This window comes from Hipposideros armiger, unplaced genomic scaffold, assembly GCF_001890085.2.
Source record: "Hipposideros armiger isolate ML-2016 unplaced genomic scaffold, ASM189008v1 scaffold_181, whole genome shotgun sequence".
NCBI lineage: Eukaryota > Metazoa > Chordata > Mammalia > Chiroptera > Hipposideridae > Hipposideros > Hipposideros armiger.
The window spans coordinates 2675919-2699431 of record NW_017731531.1 but is presented as its reverse complement, the minus strand read 5'-3'; the positions used below and the strand labels follow the sequence as shown (position 1 = coordinate 2699431).

Sequence of the window (23513 nt, the reverse complement as noted above, 5' to 3'; positions counted from 1 at the left end):
ATTTACTGAGTAGCTGGTACATGTCGGGCACTGGCAATAAACCAGATATGAGGGACTGTCCCTCACAGGACTTGGAGAGTTCAAGCAAACACACCAACTACAATAGAATGTTATTAGTGCCCCGAAGGAGGATGCACAAAGGGGTATGGGGGCCCTGGGGAGCAGCTGGGGAGCTCTGGCTGAGGCTTTTCAGAGAAAGTAACATTAGAGCCAGGTCTGGCAGAGTGAGTAGGAGCTTGCCACGTAGAGAAGAAAGAAAGGAGATCCTCAGCTAAGAGAACTGTCTGCGTAAGGCTAGGGGATTGTAGAAGACAGTAGTATATTTGGGAAATAGGGAGGTTGAGTGTGCCTGGAGTGTAGTGAGTATTTATGGTAAGGGTGCTAAGAGTTGGGGGGAGATGGAAAAGGGAGAGCCTGGGCCAGATTTTAGAAGCCCCCTCATCCAAGCCTCAGGAATTTTGACTTATGCAGGGGACAATGGTGCAGGGGACACTGAGGACTCTCACAGGGGAGTAAATATATCTATATCTATATCTATAATCTCTCTCTCTCTCTCTCTCTATATATATATATATATATATATATATGTTTTTTGTTTTTTGGGGAGAATGGGGAGTACTGCTGCTTTGGGGAGCCAATATGGCAATAGCTACTGAATTGTAGTTCTACTCCTGAGGGTCTATGCCATCAAATGAAGGATTGAGAGAGTGATAATGAGATGCAGAACAGCAGAAACTGTCTACAATCAAAGAGTACATATGATACAACCCTACTTATGTAAAGTTAAATATGAGTTCATAAAGATAGACTGGGCAGCAGGGTGCTGTAATTTCAGGTGACTCTCTCTCTCTCTCTCTCTCATATATACATATTTTCATGAAGGGAGAGGGAGGATGGTCATTGGTGTGTTCTTATTTTTAACAATTTAAAAGGCAATTTGCTGTAAGACACCACATGAACAATATCCCTGGTTAAACATTATAAGCTTTGTGGTTAAAAGTTACATTTAAGAGCCCAACAGTCAAACAGTTGCATTGTTCAGAAAGTCCTGCTCCTTCTTGTTAAATAACAGTAAATATGAAGACATGACCTTAACCATGATAACTGAGCATGCCTTTATAATTTCAGTTTTACCTGATACAGTTGCCTCACCCAGCTGGCCTCAGTGCCCTTTGTGTGCTGTCCTGACTCAATAAAAACCAAGTCCTCACCTTGTGCTACACACACAGCCTCACAGGGTCTGCCCCCACCCCCCACCCGCCACTGCTCTCACCTCATGTCCTCCATCCCTCTCCCTGCCTGGCTGACTCTGGGATCCTTGCTTTTCCTCACACATCTCAAGGACACTTATGCCCCAGAGCCTTTGCACTTGCTGCTTTCACTCCCTCAAACAACTTTCCCCCAGATATCCACATGGCTTGCTCTCTCAAGTCCTTCAAGTCTTGGCTCAAATGTCCCTTTCTCAGTGAGCCTTCTCTGATCCACTCATTTTTAAATTGCTAGATGGGCACTGGGCTTATCAGGGGGATCACTCCGTAGACGGTGTAGATGCCTGACCACTGCTCTGTACACCTGAAGCTGAAGCTGAATAATATTGAATGTCAACTCTAATTAAATGTATATAGTCATGGGATGTAAAGTACAGCACAGGGAATATAGTCAGTTGTATTGTAACAGCTATATACAATGTCAGAAGTGTAGTAGATTGGGGAGGGCCGGTTATCACATTGTGAGGGGTGTAAATGTCTAACTATTACATTGTTTTGTACACCAGAAACTAATAAAACAAATAAAATAAATTGCTATGCCTACTCCCCCTTCCACTCTCAGCACTCTCTATCCTTCTTTCTTTTTCTCTTGCTCTTCATAGCATTTGCCACCTCCAACATACTACATGCATTGCTTACTTATTTTGAAAATTAGTTTGAAAGTCGACTGTCACATCATTTGAATGTAACCTTCGCCAGGGAAATGATTTTTATCTACTTGTTTGCTGTTACAGCCCAGGGCTTAGAACAGTACTTGGCACACAGTAGGCACCAAGTACATATCTGTAGAATGAGTGAGTGATCGGTCCAGGTGGAGAATGGCTTGAGGCAGGCAAGGTTAGTGACAGAAATACTACGTACAGGACTGTTGCAAGCCAAAGACACAGGGACTCGAGCCCAGCCTTAGTGTTTAACTGTGCATTGCTTCTGTCGTAATCTTCAAATGATGTTGAAATCTGTCATTTGGAAGCTTGTCGCTGCTTGCTCTTGATTCTTCAGGCAGATCAGTAGCTCCATGAGCGTGGAGGCTTGGCATGTTCCTCTCCGCTTTTCCTGCAGTGCCTGGCATTTATGTGATATTAAATATGAGGCACTCAACAAATGTTCAATGCTTCATTAATGATGCTATCACTGAACTTTATTTGACTAAATGGATTTTAGAGTGAATTGTATTTGATAAAGATCTTGGGATCTCATTTATATTCTTATGCTGTTGGACTAAATAGTTAATTTTGTTCCATTACAAAAGTAATATACATGCTCACGATAGGAAATTTGGAAATTAGGAAAAAGTTGAAAAAATTGTAAAAAAAAGCCTTTAGTTTCACTGCCCATACAAGAACCATGAGCAATTTAATCTGTCCTTTAAATATTTTTTTCCAGACATAGCTTTTTAACATAATTGTAACAATTCTGTTTACATTTCTGTATACTGCTTTTCCCACTTTATTAATGCACACATTTTTCTTTGCTATAAACTTTTGGAAAGCAGTACTTTAAAGAAGTGCACACTATATAGCCAAGTAGCTGTACCGTAGCTTACTTAACGTAACTAATATTTGATATATACATTGTTTCCAGTTTCCTCTTATTATAAAGATCATATGCTACTCTGCAGACTTATTGCCTGCTTTTTGTCTGGACATCTGCCCCCAAAACTTTTGTGCCTCAGTCTTACTATTTGAAAGAAGAACATAAGGAGAAATAAGAGGATTAAGGTAAGTAAATGCAAGAAACAGGGATGAGCCTATAGTAGGTGTTCAGTTAACATCAGGTGGCTTGCAATTGAAACCTTGGGCAATTGAGGAGTGTTGATAGCCTTCATGGCACTGTTCCCTGGCTACAGGCTGCACCTGATGCAGGTGGACTCAGTGCAGCGCTGGATGGAGGACCTGAAGCTAATGACGGAGTGCGAGTGCATGTGTGTCCTGCAGGCGAAGCCCATCAGCCTGGAGGAGGATGCCCAAGGTGACCTCATCCTGGCTGGTGGCCCTGGCCCTGGAGACCCCTTGCAGCTGCTGCTCAAGCGGGGCTGGGTCATCAGCACCGAGCTGCGCAGGATTGGGCAGAAGCTGGCCCAGGACCGCTGGGCACGCGTCCATAGCATGAGCGTACGTCTGACTTGCCACGCCCGCTCCATGGTCAGCGAGTACACTGCTGTCAGCAGGAGCTCCTCACAAGAGATGGGCCAGGTCAGTTATCCTGGGATGGGTGTCGGTGGGCACTTGGAATGACGATGACTTCTAGAAGAGTGGGTCTGAATTGTGTGGCATTTGAACTCTTCCTGCCCCCGGGACCTTCCTCTTCCAATAAAGCAAAGAGGACAGTAAGGACCTTTAAATAGTACGTATTCTGCTAGGGATTGTGCTAGGCCTTTTTAAGCACATCTCGTTTAACCTGCACAACCTCTGAAGCAGACATAACCACTATGAGAGACTGGGCAATGGTTAAGTATACCCACTTTCATGCCAGACTGCCTAGGTTCAAATGTTTGCTCTGATGTGTGACCTTGGCCAGTTACTCAACTTCTCTGTGCCCCAGTTTCATCATTCTGATTATAATAATGGTATTTATCTTATAGATAAATAACAGTGAGGACTGTTATTATATGTAAAACATTAAAAACAATTGACTTAAAATATTATGTAGTACTATTGTCCTTACTTTGTAGATGAGGAAACAGAAACTTAGAGAGCTTAAGTAACTTGCCCAAAGTTATACAGTAAATGGTGTCAGCGTCATTCAACTTAAGCCTTCTTGATTCCAAAGCCCATGACTTTGAATCTTCTCCAAGCCTAAGTGAACCACTGAAAATCCCCCTTAGCATTTCTTTCCTTTGGCATTTACTTTCCACCTCAGTGCTTCACACTTTTCCTTGCTCCACTTCACAGACAGTAAACTTCTATTTGTGCTTTGAAGCCCAGTTCAAAATGCCCCTTCCTTTCTGAACCTTCCCAGATTCCCCGGCATAACTAGCTGCTCAGTTTTCCTTGTTTTTGAGCTCCCAAAGCAGCCGGTAATGATTTCTTTTGCCACACACATCACACTGTTATAGTTTATGTGCCTGATTCCCAAATCAGACGATTAGATTCTTTGTCTTTATGTCTGAGAGGGCCTAGTGCAGCAACTGGGCCTCGACCGATGCTTATTGAATTGAAGAAAATTGTTCTATTTTTCTACAGGTTGAGAAGCTGCTAATGGAGAAATGCTCAGAGCTCTCAGCAGTCACGGAGAGGTAAAGCTGGATGATGGGTAAATCTGGACAGGGTCTGCCAGCCAGTCCTCAGGCCGGGGAAGGCACTGGCATCCTCTCTCGGAGGGAAATTGGGAGTGGGGGGGTGCTGGAGGTATTCTGGGAGTTTTCTTTTGCTGACTTTTATCAGCAGCCTTGAAAGACTCCCTTGGGCTTTTCTGTCCCATTTTCAGGCCCTAGGGAGAATGTAAGAGGCAGAGGAGAGGCCTGGGCATAGGAAGAAAGGATTCTTGAGAGTTGGTAACAAGGAAAAGGTTTCTCACAGCTTTGGGAAGCCCCCTGATTCCCAAAGCCAAGGCACAGTGAAAGCTGACACTCACACCTTTATACTCACATACACATAGACAAGGATTTCAAAGACACTCACTTGCTCAGACGCAGCTTTATCGACACGCACTCACGCAGTCACAGAAATACACTCACACCTTCTTCTCTGTATCTCACACACATACACATACATCATTTACACTCAGACCCATACACACACTCAACCTCGCATGTACACACTCCCAGTTATATGTTGACACTCTCCCTCACTCTTTCCAGTCCCCATGTCCTGGAAGAAAAATGTGGAGCTTGGCGTCCCTTAGGGTCCCCATGGGGTCTTGGGTTTCCAGTGTGGAACATTCTCAGGCCATAGGAGTACATTGGAGCCTGATCCCCAGCTGTTTTTCCTGTCTGAGGAGAACACCCTCAAAGATCTTTTCTGAACACTGTAGGCAGCCATTCCTTTAAGGGTACTGTCATACACCTTTAGAGTGAGCACCTGGCACTCCAGCCCCGTTCTCTGCTGCTCCTTTCCCCCCCTTCCCAGACACCCCACTGCGATGAAGGCAGATTCTCCCAGGGAGAAGCCCAGAGGTAGGATTTGGGTGCTTTCTAATGGCCTTTCTTCCTGGTGACGTGAACTGTTAGCTCCCACCTCAGGCCAGTGCTTATCTGAACACAAGGAGGCCAACGATGAGCGAGCTATGGTATCCTCCCTCTCTGACTCCCTGGGAGCTGATGTCTTCTCCCCAGGCCACCTGCAGCACCACATGGCCGGCAGCAGGCCCCGATGACGTGGCCCCTGCTGTGCTCTGGGCTGATCACCTGCCCCGCCCAGCGGCCCACCCTATCGTGTCTTTTCCCCAGGTGCCTCCAGGTTGAGAATGAGCACGTCCTGAAGTCAATGAAGGCCTGTGTGAGTGAGACGCTGAGCACACTGGGCCAGCACTTTGGCCAGCTGCTGGAGCTGGCCCTGACTCGGGAGGTGCAGGTGAGTGCAGGCTGGGCTGCGGAGAGGGGCATGGGCAGGAGAACTGGGCCAGGCTGGTGGAAGCTCTGAAGTGGCCTTTCTTGGGGGACACCCTCCTCAGACACCTCGAGTGAACTCCAGTACCTGAGACACAGGACTGTCAGAGCTGAGCAGAGGCTTCCCGAGCGGTTAGCCCAGCTCTGCATTTTCCAGATGTGAAAACTGGAGCCCAAAGAGGTCACACAAGGTCACACAGCAAGGCAGTGGCGGAGCCTGGCATCTCTCAATGGCACTGTCGGGATTGTCCCCGCTTCTTTATTGAGTTACTGCCATAGTGCACACACTGGAGTTTTATCATCCCGAAAGTCATAGGCATCTGCCAGAAACAAGCTGATTCTGAAATCCTAGCCATAGAGAAGAATCTAGAAACGTTTATAATCCAGCCCTTGCCCCTAGGCAGGCTCCTGCTGGATGCCAGAAAGAGCATGGTTCTGGAAGACCTACTTTCAAACTGTGGTTCACCATGGACCTTGGTCAAGTTCCTCAACCTCTTAGCCTCATTTCCTTCGTCTATAAAGTGCAAACCTTCCCCAGAAGGAGAGTGAGAGGACTAAGCAAACAACATATGGAAAGTGCTTAGCACAAAGCACGGGACAAATACATGTTATTTCTCTCTCTTGCCTTTTCCTATTTTAAAAGCCTCCCAGAAAAGCAGATTCCATAAGGTTTCCATTATGAAAGGTATTTACATGTTATTTATAGTTACAGAAATATTGTGTTACATATTTGCCATTCTTTTCCCACCACCAAATAAAAGCCTTCCACAAATAACAAATCCCTTTTGCATTTTGGCTTTTCTCCAAACTCAGCGTCTCTACGGACGGAGGCCAGGCTTTGCTTTCTCCCTTTCCTGTGTGTCCGGCTCCTTTCGCACAGGCACAGGCCTTTCTGACCTGGTTCACCTGTGGGATGGTGCCTTCTCACCCGCCCAACCCAGATCCATTCTCTGTTTTAAGAGTCTGAGACAAGGAAAAGGAGAGGCCAGGGCTGGGGTGCTGGTGCCAGCACTTAGCGCTGATGTGTCGATGCTGACAGTTCCATGTAGCGGCAGGGGGTGTGCTTCAAGCTGGGGCCAGTGTCCCAGACTGAACCATCAGGCCCCAGAGGGACTCACTGGAACACGGGGACCAAAAATGGGTGAAGAAGTCAAGAGAGTGATGAGCGAGGATATGGAAGTTAGCGGTGGGGAGGAGTGGGGCCTGGAAAGAGTTTTTGAGCAGAGGAGCAGGTCCCTGCCGAGGGTTTTTATGCCATTTTTGTGCTCTCTTGCCTGGAAGTGCTAGGCAATGAAAAGGGCCGAAATAGAAGAGTTGTGTTGGGTTGCTAAGAGAAGCCAGCTGGATTTGGAAGTAGCCGTCAGCTCTTTTACCTGAGGGGGGCGGGAGGGGACACAGGGTGTCTTTTTGATGCTCTAGGTCACAGAACCCTGGGAAAAGCTTCCTGGGCTGCCAAGAGCCTACTTGGCCTTCTGGACTATGTATCTAATTTCTTCTAAAAGGTCTTCGCATATTTATAGTATTTCTTGCACTGTAGTTTCTGAACTGTAGCTTCCATAAACAGGGATTTGGGGGTGTTTTTATTTTTCATGGATATATATCTAGTGACTAGAACAGTACCTGGCATACAGTAGGCACTCAATAAAGATTTATACTAATGAACAAATATTGAGCAGTATATTCCAGACTTACGTAGTCACAGATCTGTTATATTTTTAAAGAACACCCATTCACTTATTCTGGGATGCTCGTGTTTCAGAAAATGCAATTTGGGAAACTTTTGTTTTTTTTTCCATTAGGGAGGCATGTAGGCTTTTGAGCAGAGAAGCAGTGCTCTTCCCACTCCCCCACTCCTCATCCCCTCCCCCCACCCCCCACCCCCAAATAATACGTGGTGGAACGGTGCTTACAACAAGGGCGGTGATAATCTATCACTACTCTGCACTGGTCTGCTCCATTCTGAAATGTCATGTCTAGTTCCAGAACTCAGATATGTTATTGGCAATGATTGTGCTCAGAGGCGGGTCCTAGGAGGATGAGGAAGGGCTGAAGGTGAAGGTTTGTGGGGATTGGGGTGGAGGAGCAGGAGGCATTTACTCGAAGAATGGACTCTCTGCTACCTCCAAAGTTCTGTGCTTTGGGACCTCAAAGAAAAGAAAGACCTTGGGCCAGTGGAGCGAGTCTAAGGACATTCCATGTAAAAAGGAGTTTGGGGAGCAGCAGGGCTGCCCCACAATGGAAGGGGCCGGCTTAGGAACTCCCCATCACTGTGATAGGCAGGCCATGTCTGGGAGGACATCAGCCGTAGATGGACTGAGTGACTTGCAAAGGTTCTTCCAGTCTTGATAGTATGTAGTTCTAGGAATGTGGGCATTGTAGGGTCGTGGACTGAGCATGGAATTGGAGGCTTATCAGGGTTCAAACCCTGACGGTGCTACTTACTGAATATGCAGACTTGGGCAAGCTACTTAATTTCCCTGGCCCTCTGTTTCCTCACCTCTACAGTGGGCTGTTGTGAGGATTAAATGAGACAACACATAAGTCATTGGTGGCACTCTTCTGATTGTGTCAACTGCTTTATTCACTAGAAACCAACAATAAGCTTTGCTAAAAGAACTCCTAATCACTTAATTGTCTATTAAGATAATTTAACTCCTTGGTGGGTATGGAAACATTTAAAACATAAATGTTAGGAGCCAGCTAAGGAAAATTAATGGGCATTGATAATTAGTCTAGCTGGGAAGAAAGGATTAGCCATTTGGGAGGTAAAAGGAGAAGGTGACTTATAAAAACTGATTTACTTGAAGACGACTTGTAGGGGAATCTCCACTGAATAAATTGATGCTCGCCTCCACCTCTGAATCCTTGACTCAGCTTCAGGTGGCTAGATGTTAAATTCATTCATCCTTTCAGTCCATCCATCAATTTTTATTTTAGTTTAAGACAGCACCTTTTTGCTAATAAAACTGATTCAAGAATGTATTTTCAGCTCTGTGGCTAAATGAGCTTGTTAAAACTTTATCTCGCAGCTGAATGTCCCCTCCCTGTCCCAGGCAGAGATAAACAGCCTCCAGTTTCACCTGAGGGACAAGCACCTATCCTGTGACAAAGTTCAGACCAGAGGGACGCTTCCTAACAGGAGAGGGGCCGGCACCCAGCTGAACATACTCAGTTCCTTCTTCCAAACTCACTAACTCATCCCTGCCTTCTCAGCGAGGTGACATGGAGGGGTAGGGAGTGAAGCCAGCAGAGGTGGTGTTGCTGACAACCCTACCTAGGAGAACAGAAGGAGCGGAGACCAAGTGTTACCCCTTAGTAATTCACAGGTTTTGTCCTATTAGCTCATTGGCCCTTATGCATTAGGCTCTGGTGAGGCAGGAGTGTGGTGAGGCCCCTTGGAGGAAGAGGTCGGCTGCCTGTGGGGCGATCTTTTCCCACCTTCAGGAAGTAAGTCATTTCCCCAAATAACAACTCCTACTCCTTCGTGGATCCTTCTGGAATCACAGTGGGCAATTTAGTCTTTGCTCCCAGCAGGCTCGGAAATGACTCATTATATTACGTTCATTAAATTAATTCTAAGGACGCTTTGTAACTAAAGCTCAAAATTTGCTTTCCTGATTTATTTCCCACTCTCAGATTTTGCTCAGCTGTGCTGTCCAATATAGGTAACTGGAGGCTGCAGTGTGATTAAATGGCAACACAAAGATAATCCAAACATACTTGCCAGATGAGAACTATAAAGATGTCCAAAATTTTAATATAGTCTCCTATCTCATTTTAAAGTTGCCTGGGAGAAAATAAAGTGAAAGAAAAACAAAACAACAACAACAACAAATGGACTCCCTTTATCTTAGGAATAATTCAGGGCCTCCAGGCAACATCTTGTCCCCAGACTCCATCCTTGTTGGTAAGGGCCTTACAGATGCTCATGTGTAGCTGGGAGAAATAGGGTGGTGGCAGCTGCGGCAGCAGGTCCGTCAGTTTATTTCAGTTGTCCATAGTTCACAAGGATTTATGAATATACATTCACTGGGGGAAAGCATCCAACATAGGTTAATTGTATAATGTTTACCATATATGGGAGAAAAATGCCTCCTTTCTCATAGAGGGCATTTGATAGTTTTCATCTTCCTGCAAAGTTAGGTATTTGTAAGTCCTTCACAAGGACTTGCTTGATTTGTATTCTGCCCCATTCAGCATTGTCAACATTTCTTAATTTCTAGCTCCCCTCTGAATGCTGTGTTTCTGCCATCCCAGGCTGCTCTGATCTGGGCTCCCTGAAGTGACTTAGGCCAGTGGTCTTCAAACCACTTCAAATGCACTGCCTTGTCCAGGTTCCCGAAGCAGAAGTGCGTGTAGTTTTAAGGAGGCTAATTTCCAGGTCTTCAATTTTCATTTTTTTTCCCCCTAACATGATCATCCCAATATTACAGAGTTTTTAATAGCCCTTCTATTACTTTTCAAAAGAAAGGCATACTTGTCACTCATCCCAAATCTTACAGTGCATTGCCTGGCTGTGCAAAAGAGAGTGGGGAGACCATGCAGAGGAGAACCCTTCATTCATGAGCCATAAACCCTTAGGCCGCCATGAATTGTTTTACACATATTTCTGTGGAGAAAAGCACTAGAAATTGTGTATTTTGCACAGTGTGGGGATTTTCTGAATTCAGGTTTATGGTTGTGTGTGTGTGTGTGTGTGTGTGTGTGTGTGTGTGTGTGTGTTGGAGGGGTGGTTATAAAAGTTTCCAGTTTATCTTATCCCTCCCGTCACCATTTATTCTCAAATCATTCATGGCTCTTAAGGGACATTCTTTTTAAATAATGTCTTATCAGAGCACTGGGAAGACACATTGAACCCTAAAACTGGCTTTTTGGGGTCACAAAATTTAATGCAAGCAATTTCTTTCAGATATATTTCATATTCAACTCTATGTCATTAGCCGTAAAGAAAAGTATCTTTGAAGAGCCAAAAACTCTGAACGTTAATGAAACTGACTCTTTTACTTTATTTTATTTTCATTTTTAAAAGATTTTTCTTAAAATACAACTCACATACAAATTTATTTTAGTCTCAGGTGTGCACCATAGTTATTCAACATTTATAGACCTAAAGAAGTGATCGCCATGATAATAAGTCCAGCGACCATTTGACACTGTACTGTGCTGTCACAAAATTATTCATTATATTGTCCATGCTGTACATTACATCCCCATGACTTATTTGTTTTATACCTGAAAATTTAAACCTCTTATTCCCTTCAGTTCCCTCCCCCCCCTTTTTAATTTTTTTAATTACAGTTGACATTCAATGTTATTTTATACTAATTTTACATGTACAGCATAGTGGTTAGACATTTACATAATTTAAGCAGTGACCCCCCTGACTAGTCTAGTACCCACCTGGCACTATTCATAGTTATTGCCATATTATTGACTATATTCCCTATAGATACTGAGAGCATTTTGGTGGTTGCCAGATGAAAGGGGGTTTAGAAGAGCGGGTGAAAACAAGGGGGAAGAATTAATATGTACAAATTGGTTGTTGCAAAGTAGTCAGGGGATGTAGGGTATAGCATAAGGACTACAGTCAATAATATTGTAATAACTATGTATGGTGTCAGATGGGTACTAGATTTATTGGGGTGATAGATGGGAGGGGGTTGGGGGACAAGGCAAAAAAGGTGAAGAGATTAAGAAGTACAAATTAATAGTTACAAAAAAGTCATAGGGATACTAACCCTTTTAAATGTAACTGAAATAATTTTGAGAATGACCACATTTTTCAACATATATTGGATACAAGTTTTACATGATATTTTTCAGATTTGGTGCACATTATTTAAGAAAGCAGTTAAAGCCTATTTTGTCAAAACATTTTATGAAATATTTACAGTAATTTGTACTTCCTGTTAACAAAAGATAAAATTAATTGCTAGCAGCTGGACTAATTAGATTTAAGCAGTAAATACCTTTTTCCTTTTTTAAATACATGGGGAAGTTTAATTATGAGAGCTACTAAATATAATCGAATGATTTCTGATTTTTTTATTCTCAGATATTATTTAATTATTTCCTAAAATGAACACCAAATTTCAATACATACATACGTACCTATTTACTGAAGGAATACAGTGCCTTTTCGTCATATTTCTAGATTTACAATTAATTTACAATGTTAGCTACATATTATTTTGCATTATTAAAAATTCAGTAAATTGTTTTATCTTGGCTTTATAGCATTTACAAATAAATCAAATTTTACTTTAGGTCTACATTATTTTAGTATTGACAGTTTTAGCATTTTCCCTTAGAGGATGATTTCCATTAATTATTTATCAGTGTTTTCTAGCATTTCTTGAAACACATATCAAAACATTTTTTAATTAAAATTGAAGTCAGGTCTTTATTGACAGAAAGTTACATTGACTTGGCTGATTGGCTTGACTAAAAGAATTGTCCTTGCCAATTAGTTCAGAGGGTGGGTATTTTCCACAAATTAAATAGCAAAAACTATAGCTTAAAGGTTTTGGTAAAATATATTTGAATCACACAAAAATTTTTTATTTAAAAATAGCATTGGCAATGAAATTAATAATATTTTGATTTTTCCGAATTCTCTCTGAATAATTTGGATAACCCAAGGTGCTCTACATAAAGAGTAGTGGGTATAATTAATAGTTATTTGATAAGCGTTGGTAAAGTACTTTTGGAATTCTTCCCAGACATGGAGATAGTGAATGAATGACTTTAATGATTGGGTAACAAATGCTTTTGAAAGTCAAATAGTTTCCATTTTTTTTGCTTTTACCAATGTAGAAGAGGACCAATTTAGAGGAGTTATCAGCTGGCAGATCATTAAAAATAGTTTTTGATGATAGAACGTTATGTGATTACATAACTCAGAGTGTACTCAAAGGGTTGAACAAGTTGGCTATACAAGTTGGCTGTGTAACTCCCATTCCTCTCTATAGATTTATGGGAACAAGATTTTTCAGGATTTACACCTAAAAATATAGCATTAAGTCAATAGTCAATCATGAATATGTGGATGAATTAGAAAGCCTTAAAAGAATAAAAAGCCTTATGCATCTCATTAAGAGATCTACTTATAACAACATTTTTTTATTATTTATTGAACTTACAATCTGTGTTGTTTTGACCAATTGTACTGATAATAATTGTTATGATAACTCAACCAAGAAGAGAGATTATTTTTAAACACTTAGAGCCTTATAGTCAGAGGAAATAAGATAAAACTTCAAATTTCAATGCTAAGTATGATAAGCGTGGTCGATAAAACACTTTCAAACTTCAAAGTGTTGCATTAGGATAAAATTCTGAGGGAGAATGGGAATGGGAATATAAATGTAAGTGGAATGGGAATATAAAGGTAAGGATGGAAAGAAAAGATGGGAAGTGTTCCAGTGTTAAGGAGACTATTTAAGTATTTTTAAATGGCTGATGATGACATCAAGTTGTTTTGGTATTTAGACTTCATTGAATACATCTGAAAGAGTGATGCACTGGTTATATTTTATGTCAATATTTACAATGTGCTGGACATTACATCTTTTCCAACTTTGTTTCTTAATCTTCTGATGAAAAATTTTACCTGTCAAATTAAAAATGCACAAGGGGTCATATATTTTAAAAAATTCTTTTAGGACTGAATGAGAAAAAAGAAATTGAAATAGAATACACAGGCACTCTAGTTTCAGGTCATGATGGCTATTGTCTTTTTCCCCTTGCTAGAGAATTTCTTAGGCCTTGAGACCCGAGTCTTGTAGGGAGGTTTTCCTTGTAATACTCCTGAAGTCTGACCCCTTATGGGCTAAGCGAGGACAGGTCCCTTTGTCATGTGCTTCTTAGAACACTGTGTTTCCTTATCTTTTGAATATTTTAACCTTGAGTAGCATTTCTTTCTGCTAAATCATTGTTTCGCAGCAATGAACTCTGCCACCAGCACCCTCTTTCCCCTATTCCTTTCAGGGAGACGCCAGTGAATTTGTAACAGTTTACCCTGCATCTCATGTGGGTTTCTTTTCTTCGCTAACTTATAGAACAAACACTAGTTGCTGGATCTGATCGTCTTTCCCACTTTGACTTCTCTTTCTTTCCTGGCACATTCTTTGGTTTCTGCAAAAAATTCTTCTAGATTTGGGGATTTGCCTTATTGAGAGAAATGAAATCACTTAAGGTCTGGGCCTGCCCCAGAGTCTAGTTCTAAGAGATCTCATCCGCATTTGCCTTTCTAAATTGGATATATTCCTGCCCAGGAGATATTCTCCCATCACACCAAATAGCTAACCCATGCCTGGAGTTAGATATCCTTTCATCTACATCCTCTCGAGTATGCCCAATCTTTCTGTGCCTTTTCTTAGCGTCCTAATTCATTCATTTCTCTAATATGCTCTCTTAGGACATGGGCAATGCTATATACACAATTTCAAAACATTTCACCTGGAAATTTATCTAGTAACCCTTTGTATATTTCTTGCTGATTTCTGTAGTCTTTTCCTGTGTTTCAGAACTCAATGCATAACAAACAACCCTAGCAACAATTATTTTTATTATATATCATAATCTTAAGGATCCAGAATTTGGGAAGGGCTTGGCGTAGTGATTCTTCTGTTGCACGTGACATCAACAGAGGTGACTTGGTGGTATTCGGCTGGCAGATGGTTTGGAGAGTCTTAGAAAGCTTCATTATATGTATGAGGCCTTGGAGGCGATGACTGGAAAGCTGGTCTCAGCTGAGCATTGACCAGGGAATCTACACATGGCTTCTACAGCATGGTAGTCTCAGAATTATCAAACTTCCTACATGGTAGTTCAGGACTCTGAAAAGAATGTTCCAAAGGGGCCTGAGTGGCAGCTTCCAGGTTTCTTCCTAATCTTAAAACATCACTTCTGTTAAGTGCAGGCTTCTATTGATCACTGAGACAATCCGACAGCCCAGGTTCAAAAGGAGGGAAATTAGAACCCACCTCTCTATGAGAGGAATAGCAAATAATTTGTGACCATCTTTAATCTACCACACCCTGTCACCTCTGCCCACCCACATTTACGTAATCCTGTTGCATAGCTGGGCTGCCCTGACTATGTCTAACTATGGATTCTCTATCCGAAGCTTTAGGAAGAAGCTTTACCATATTTTCCTGGCTCCCCCTGAGGAACTAATTCCAGGCTGCAATTTGAGAGTTTACCTCTCTTGATAAATTTCACTGGGTTGCAGTCATTCATTCTGATTGAGAAATAATTAAAAATCTATCCTCCTTTTCTAATACCTTATTTAGAGCAGTTAAATTGCATGTATCTCCTTAACCCTCTCTTATCCCTTTCTCCTGGTTTTCCATATCTCATTTTTGTGTTTTGTATCTGCATGGCCTATCTTTAAGAAAATATATCTGTCATTCAACCTAATCAGTCTATTTTCCTTTATTTTGTTTCCATCTTATCAACACTCTTCTTATGATATAGAGTTGAAGCACATTTTCGAAACTTCTCCAATTCCTCATTGATTTCCTGGAAAAAAAACATTGATTTTAGAGACTTAGTTTGAAGCTGCCACCAAGATCAAATTCCATAAGAAATGCCTGCGAAAGAAAACAAGGAGGAGCAGGAGCAGGTCTGCTAACTGAGAAAGGAAAGGTGGAAGAAATGTATAGAAAGAGACAGAATTTTCAAGTCAAAGTCACCAGTTAGGGGAGTGCCCTGTCCCACAGTCCTGGGCCTGCACTAGTGTCCCTACTGTGCTCAGTCCCACTTGGGAGTAGCACAGGGGAGGTGTGGCCTTGGTAAGAACATAATATTGGATCTAGAGGGGCAGCAGCTGAGGCTCTCAGTCAACTCCATCCCTTGCAGCAGGAGCCCTGGCCACCAGAGGGCAGAGTGTTGTCCATGCTAATAGAAGCCAGGATGGACAATCACTGTCTAATCTGGTGGAAGCTAATGAGGCTGGAGAGCTTCCTGGCCCTGATACGTTCATCTGCACTAGTCCAGCTGAGGTCCTGCCAACATTGAAGGAGATGAATCCACTGACCTTTGAAAACAGGAAGTTGGATTCACAGGGTTAAGGTTCAGTTCCACCCGGTACCACTTGTGTGAGCTTGGTCAGATTTCTGTGTCTCAGTTTCCTTAATTGTATGATGAAGGTTGGACAAGACTTCTATGCGCCCTTGCAGCTCTGACATCTTAGGATACTTAGGGCCTTGACGATTTCAGAGGAGGCTTTGATCTCATATCTTTCCAAATTTATACCTGTGAAAAGGATGCTTACCACTTTTCATTGTCAGAGAGCTAATTCACTGAGACATATCTGGGGCGTAATTACAGTATATATGCATACAGACATTGAAAGAAATTATTCTTAGACATAAATTGTCTAATAGTAGAAGGTGATTGCAAGAGACACTGGGTTTGAATTGTTTAATGCAATGCTAATTTGCTTCAAGTGCAAGCACTAATCAGGAACATTAGGTAATTATCATTTAGGTACAGGACCCCAATATATGAAATCTGCATTTTCATGGGAGCATTAGTATCACTTATGTAACTGCTTACGGTAACGATGGGGAAGGATTCTAAGAAATACGTTCATTATAGAGATTTGTAGTGACAAATCTTGATTATTAATTTTACCTTTTGTTGAATATCTTATAAGAGGCATCTATCAAATCTTAGGAATAATTTTTATATTTAAGTAGTTTGATTAAATACACACTTAATCTTAGTGTGAAGAATCCTATGAGTTTGAATAAAGAAAAAAAAAGGGCCATTTACCTTGGGCCTCAAACCCCCTTAGTTTTCCTCATTTTACAAATGGGGAAACTGAGGCCCAGGGAGTTTATCTCAATTGTCCCAAATCACCAAATAATAACAGGTAACAATTGTATTTTGCTTCTCAGTGCCAGGTACCTTTAGAAGTCATATATATATATATATATATATATATATAGAGAGAGAGAGAGAGAGAGAGAGAGAGAGAGAGAGAGAGAGAGACAACCTTAGTAGATCAGTACAACCACCATAAAAGACAGACACTGTTATTTCCACTATTTTGCAGATGAGGAAACTGAACATAGAAGGGCTAAGTTACTTGCTCTAGGGCACAAAGACAAAAGTGGCAGAGCCAAAATTTGAACTCAGGCAATTTGGCTCCAGAGCCCATGCTTTCAACCATACACGCACTTCCTCATTAACATAGTATGTTAAAAAAGGCAAGCTGGGACTAGAACTCAGATCTCCTCATTTCCTTTAAGTGCCTTTTCCGTAACCTCAGAGCTAATTAAAAACAAATCTATTTAATATTTCAAAATAAACATGGCAACTGAAATTGCGGAAGTGGCTGCTCGGAGCACCTGTCTGTGAAGGTCTTACTTTCTTGCATGAGGCCCCTAAAAGCAATCTCCTCAACCTCCGTCTCCACATCTCTCAAGGAAAACTCTAGAAACTAGCATTGAGCAGGTAGGAATCATGTATAGTCAATTAATCATATGCTTCAAAGCAATTGGCTGATTATGAAGTGGTTTCAAGGTATGTGAAAAGCTTTTTCTCAGAAATAAGCTAAACTCTTCTAGGAATAATGTTGTTATCATATTGATAAAATTTCCATTTGCTTTTCTTCTCTGGGCCTTCCTGGGTCCAATGTGTGTTAATCCCCGGCCTCTCACCATTAGCTAGCCTTAGATTCCTCAGCCCTGATCATCGTGGCATTCCTCATTGAGTTTACCCACCCTTTGACAGGACTCCAGTGTTATATTTGGCCTGGCTAGACACCCAATGTTAATGTCCCCCTGCCCGAACAGTAAGCTACTGTCACGTAGAGTGCTTCTCTTGACTCAACCCCTGAACTTATTACCCAGCTGGAATTCCCCATTGGCTAATAGCCACCCAAAATAAGCAAATTTTTTGGTCATAGCCATAGCAACTCATTGGTTTTCAACTTGGTGGTTTGTTTATTTCACTGATGGTTTCTGCTCTCATTAGTTGCCAGTAGCACCATAAAACAGTACTTGCTGAGACCATCGATATTGAGAGCTGATTTTCTGATCCACTGGAACAGGGCACATTTGCCATCCATGCCCCAAGGGTTTGAAATGATCCCATATTTCTGGAATGGAGCTCAGACCCCATGCTGACTCATCTTTCCAACGTTGGACCCTCATCACCGCCATAGTGGAGCAGAGGATGGGGAAGGAATATAGATTCTAGGGGGTATTTTGTTAAGAAAGATGGGCTGAGGGTAAATGGGGATGAGTGACCATCAAACTTTGCTCTCTTTTCTTAGGCACTAGTGAGAAAAATTGATGCCTCTGACAATATCTATACCACGGAATCCACCACAGGCAACCTGTTCAGCCTGACCCAGGAGGGGGCTCCCCTGTGCCGCATCATAGCCAAGGTAAGTTTCATGGTTAGGGGCCAAAATGACCGGCCTGAGGGGAGTGAGAGAAAGCTACTTTGGTGGGAGCAGCTGGCTCAGGAAGTTGTCCTGGCTCTAGCATTTGCTTGCTGTGTGACCTTGGGAGGGTTAACTCCCCTCTCTGAGCCTTGGTGTCTCCATCTTTAATAGTGGTTAGCCCCTCTGATTCATTCCCAACTTGACCTCTCATTGCCCTCAGACCCTCTATCATCTTTCTTCATGTAAGATTTCTGTTATAAATATAACCTTCCTTCCTCATCTTCCCATATCCCACCAAGCCCAAACTGAACATATCCCCCAACTCAAGCACTTGGCTGAATCCCCAAAATGTCTGCAGACATTCTAATACTGAGTAAGGGGAAGACACAATTTTAAAGGACGGTGGTTTTCATCAATTACAATGGGAGTTATAATTCATTAGCTTCATGGTCCATTTGCCCCTGCAGTTGAGGTCCAAACATTTAGGACAAATATAGGCAATGGGTAGCCCTAAGACCTCACTAGGTTCTGTTTCATTTTTACTTTTTTACTTGAGAAACAACATCACCATTGGGGATAGAAACTGTGGTATAATTGGAAGCAAAGTTCTATCCTGTGACTTAATACCAGTCACAGGAAGATGCTCTAGTGTGGTCCTTCCCAGGCCTGATTCTACATCACAGTCACTTAGGGAGGTTTTGGAAAACACGGATACTTTTGCCCCGTCGAGGATTTACTGGGGTCCTGATGTAAGACATGGGAATCTACATTTTAACAAGCTCTACAGGTGATTCTGAGGCATGGCCAGACTCTCAGAATCACTGATCTAAGCCCTTAAGGAAATCTATTAATAGAAGAGCAGGGTACATGCTTATTAACTCTGGTCAAGGGAGAAGTAAATTGTATAAAACAGCAATAGCTGACATTTGAGTATTGCTGTCCACCGTGCTTAATGCTTTATATACATTTTTTTAAAATCACAAACCCATCCTATGAGGTAGGTACCATGTTGTTCCCATCTGTAGTTGAAGAAATGGTTTAAGGGACTTGCTTAGGGTCCTACAAATCATAAAGAGTGGAGTAAGAATTAGAACTCAAGTCTGTTTAATTTATAGCTCATGGTCCTAAAGCCCACAGTGGTGACTTCTGGTTCAATCCTTGGTTCTTTAGGTTTTTGGGCCAAAGTGTGACTCAGACATTCTCAATCCTGTATGCACATTAGCCTCAGTGAGCTTTAAAAATGTTCCGATTCAGATTTAATTGGTCTGGAATGGGGCCTGGGGTAAATATTTATCATTCCATGTGATTCTAATATGCTTCTTGGGTTGGGGACCACTAGCTCTTAGAGAGTGATTAGGTGCAACTTAATGTAGAAAGCTTGTGATGTTGTTGGGCCAAAGGGGACAGAGAGGGTGGCATCAGGTCTGTCCTCTCCAAGGATTCTGTGACTCACTCATTCAGCTTGGTTAAGAGTGTTGGCTCTGCAGAGGTCTGTCTCAGTGCTGCGGGAACAGAGAACCGCTCCAATCTGGTGCTGGAATTGACTCAACATCAGTTTAATGATTAACTTCAAAAAGAAAGTAGCTGACTCTCATCTGGAACAAGGGCTCTTTTCTCCTTTCAAAATAAATTGCAAATATTGGCTGGGTTTGGGCACCAGGTGTGGACCTGAGGCATGGAAGGGGCAAGGGACTCTTCTGAATGGCAGCGTGGGGCCTGAAGGGTTTTTATGTTTTGGAAAGAACTGGCCTTAAAAGTTTCCTGGGAAAGAAACTTTTCTGAAGCTCTTTTTCTGTTCCAAGGCCTGGGCGCTCCAAGCTCTGCCTCCATGTGCTGTAGACAGCCCTTGCTGCTTGCTTGCATTTGTGCTCTGCTTTCACAAAAGCCGAGGTGGTGGGTCTAAGCCAAAGATGGGGCTAGTTTCCTTTGGGGACCAAGACTTACGACTGGTTAAATATTGATCCCAAACATTTCCAGTGGTAAGGAAGCAGAGGGGACAGGCCTGGGCTGGGACCACTCCCCCTTCAACTATTTAAGTACCCTCAACCCCAACACCAGCATTGGGCTCTCAAAAAACATGACCAGTAGTTGTTTAAAGATTTGAATGATCCTTTGAGTGTGGACATGGGCTACACTCCACCAGAATCTGCTCAAGGGAATACACGTATCTCCCTGAATATTAGCAACAACAATATGGAGAATGACTATTTATTGGTTGCCTTCAGTGTGCCAGGCCCAGTGCTGGGCACTCTCCACACAGTTACCATAGCTTGTCTACATGCACCCACCTAAGATGGATACCAGTGACCCTATTTTACAGAAAAGGATGCCAGGACTCACCGTGGTTGAATCCCTTGAGCAGCTGACACTTGAAACCTCATTTGTCCAACTCTGGAGTCAACGCTTTTTCCATTTTACCAGCTCAGCTGGCTAAAAGACATAGCGTACTTCCCTTTCCAGGCAAAGCTCCTACTTTCAACGATTCTGTCTCTCTCTTTAACAGGATTTCCTCGTTCTCTGCTCCTGGTGCACCACACAATGGTTGGCTTGTCCATGTCAGGCCTGAGGCTGGTGAAGGCTGGCACTGAGGGGCACTGGCAGGAGTAGGGAAGAAATGGGAGAACCTGAGATTTCTAAAGCTAGAAGTGGTCAACTTTGAGGATGGTAGTGGTGGTGGTAGCTGTCAGAGTAGAACTAAGAAATAAACATTTATATATAGCACTTAATTATGTGCCAGGCAACATTGTAAGTGCTTTCTACATAATAACCCATCTAAACCTAGAATAACCCATCTAAACCTCATAACAATCCTCTGTGGTAGATAGTATGTGACTTCCTGCATCGTAGAGGCGGGGAAACTGAGACAGTGAGAGGGTCACACAGCTAGTAAGTGACCGAGCTGGAATTTGAACCTGGCTGTTGGGCAGCAAAGGCATTGCTCTTGGTTACTGTTCTGAACGGCCACTCAGCAGCACACCTTCCTCGTCTTCCTCCTCTTATCTTTCTTTTCCTTCTCACCCTTTTCCTCCCTGTACCCACTTCCCACCTTCCTTACTCTTCCACACCCTTCATTATTTACTAAGTCCTGTCAAGCACTGTGTGAAGCTTTCCCTTTGTTACCTGTTGCTTCCGATAATCTGAGAATAGTTATAATTAGAATTCCTATTTTAAGAAGAGGAAACAGTGGCTCAGAAACAGTCATCCACATTTGGTGCAGAGCTGGGAGTTTAACTAGACCTGCCAACTCCAGAATCTTTATCTCAACCTTCTCATATCTTTGGTTCTCAGGAGAGAGTAGACAGAAGGTTAAAGCAGAAAGAAGGTTGAGTGATGACTCCCCTCTTTCTAGCCTGGAAGATGGTGAGACTATTGGAGCACTTCCAGCAGAATCACCGTATTTGGGTTACCAGTCTTTGCAGTGACTCAGGGGCGGGGAGTCCCTGGCATGCCCTGTAATGCATCCTTACTGTTGGTACTCAGGAAATGTGCCCAACATTGTGGCCGATGTGGGCAGTTCCCCCAATGTTCTTTCCCATGCACCTCTTTGGGGCCCAGTGTGGTCTGTCTTTGGGTCTTCCATCCATCTGAGCTGCCTCCATGAGACGATTTGACAACCTGTCTGAGGTCTGTCATCTCAGCCCTTTTGGTTCTTCTGCAGGCCAAGGAGTAAACCCAGTCTTCCCTATGTATGGTGATGGTAGCAAACCCCAACCCTTCCTGAGTGCAAAGCGCAGAAAACGCCCTGGTGCTTTGAGGAAATGACCCCACACTCCAGTTACTCTGTAATTCCCCCCACCACTGGCCCACACACCCCACAGAGGCGTACTCCAGCTTTATGACAGCTTATCCTAAGTCTGTCTGAATAATGCATACCATATACAGTTGGGCTCTGAGCCTGGAGCTTTCTATAAAATTAAACAAGCTCCAACCAACAGTGTGATTCTGCTAGCTCAGGCGATTCTTGGCTCTACGCTAAGATAAGTGCTGCCCTTGGGTCCTCGACGGGGGCTTCCGGGGAGTCCATGCCGCTAATCCATCTCACTTCCTCACTGCCTCCTTCCTCCTCTCCCTCTCGCATATTCCAACCCACGAGACACATTTCATGAGGGTATGAGACACTCTTCTAACCAGGAAGCCTTCCATAGCCTGATGCTCACCGGGCTGTCCAGTACTGGGGGCTAAGCCTTTCATATACATGAACTCAATTACTCCCCCAAAGGCTCGGTCATGTAACTGTCATGACCCCATTTTTAGCCAATGTTAACCAGCAGCAGAGCCAGGATTTGAACCAGGATCCCCTCAGTTTGGGTTAGGAATTCCCTCCTTTCCCCCCACTGCCCCTACTTTACTCTCCCAGTAACTAAAAATGCTAAGAAGGCCATTTTTCACAGGTTTGGGAAAGGATGTAACGAGAATCCAATGCAAATGGGTGCAGAGGCTTAAATATAGTTATGCTGGGTTCAGTGCTTCCTGAGCCAAAGGAAGGCTGCCACATTGATCCTGGCTTTTGGCGTGCATTCTTTGGCACCATTTCTTCATTGTCACTTCTAGATATAAACTCTATCTATCTATCTATCTATCTATCTATCTATCTATCTATGTACTTTTCTACCATTTATCTATGATAGCTATCTTTTATCTATGATATCTATCAATCTATCATTGTACATATCTAAATAAGATTTATGCAATATATATGATTAAATATAAATAGAGACATATATAAATATGAATGCATATATAAAAGCATATATATTTACATCTGGAGGGAAGTCATTAATGACCAGCTGGGCTAGCTGGGGAGAGTCTTGCTTCTTTTCTTCTTACTTTAAAGAGACGTGTGATTTTACTTCCTCTCTGAGTAAGGCCGTTATGTGGAACCCTCATTAGATGTCCCAGGAACTGTGGGAAAGTAGGAAGGCAGGGGTGAAGGACTGTGGAGCCAGGAATCAGAGGGAGTAAGTACCTTATCCCATCCAGAGCATGTTTTTATCAGAGTGATGATGTACATTTACAATCAGAGTGCTTCCCTTTCGTGCATCTACAACCCTCCCTTGGATTATGCTAGGAGTGCCTACTCTGTACCCCTCTAACCCTGCACCCCTCCTCCATTTCGCTGCACCTTTACCCAGATTTCTTCCTGCTTTTAAATTGCCTGCCTTCCCATGACTCGCTGCCTGTCTATGCGTTCAGCATAAGACAGCGACTGAGGCCGTGTTGCTCAGTGCCCAGCATAGCATCTGGCACATGAAAAACCAACAGTATGTTTTGGCTGCGTGACTGAATTTACCAGCCC

At 42.8% G+C, this 23513-nt stretch overlaps 1 protein-coding gene across 1 annotated transcript in view; it reads left to right on the top strand.

Moving 5' to 3' along the window:
• INSC (INSC spindle orientation adaptor protein) overlaps positions 1-23513 on the top strand; it is a 120026-nt gene that overhangs the window by 51595 nt on the left and 44918 nt on the right. The window contains exons 3-6 of the mRNA XM_019652533.1: positions 3115-3460; positions 4451-4503; positions 5656-5779; positions 18104-18217. Coding sequence (XP_019508078.1) covers positions 3115-3460; positions 4451-4503; positions 5656-5779; positions 18104-18217 — 637 coding nt within the window. The remainder of the gene's footprint in view (positions 1-3114; positions 3461-4450; positions 4504-5655; positions 5780-18103; positions 18218-23513) is intronic.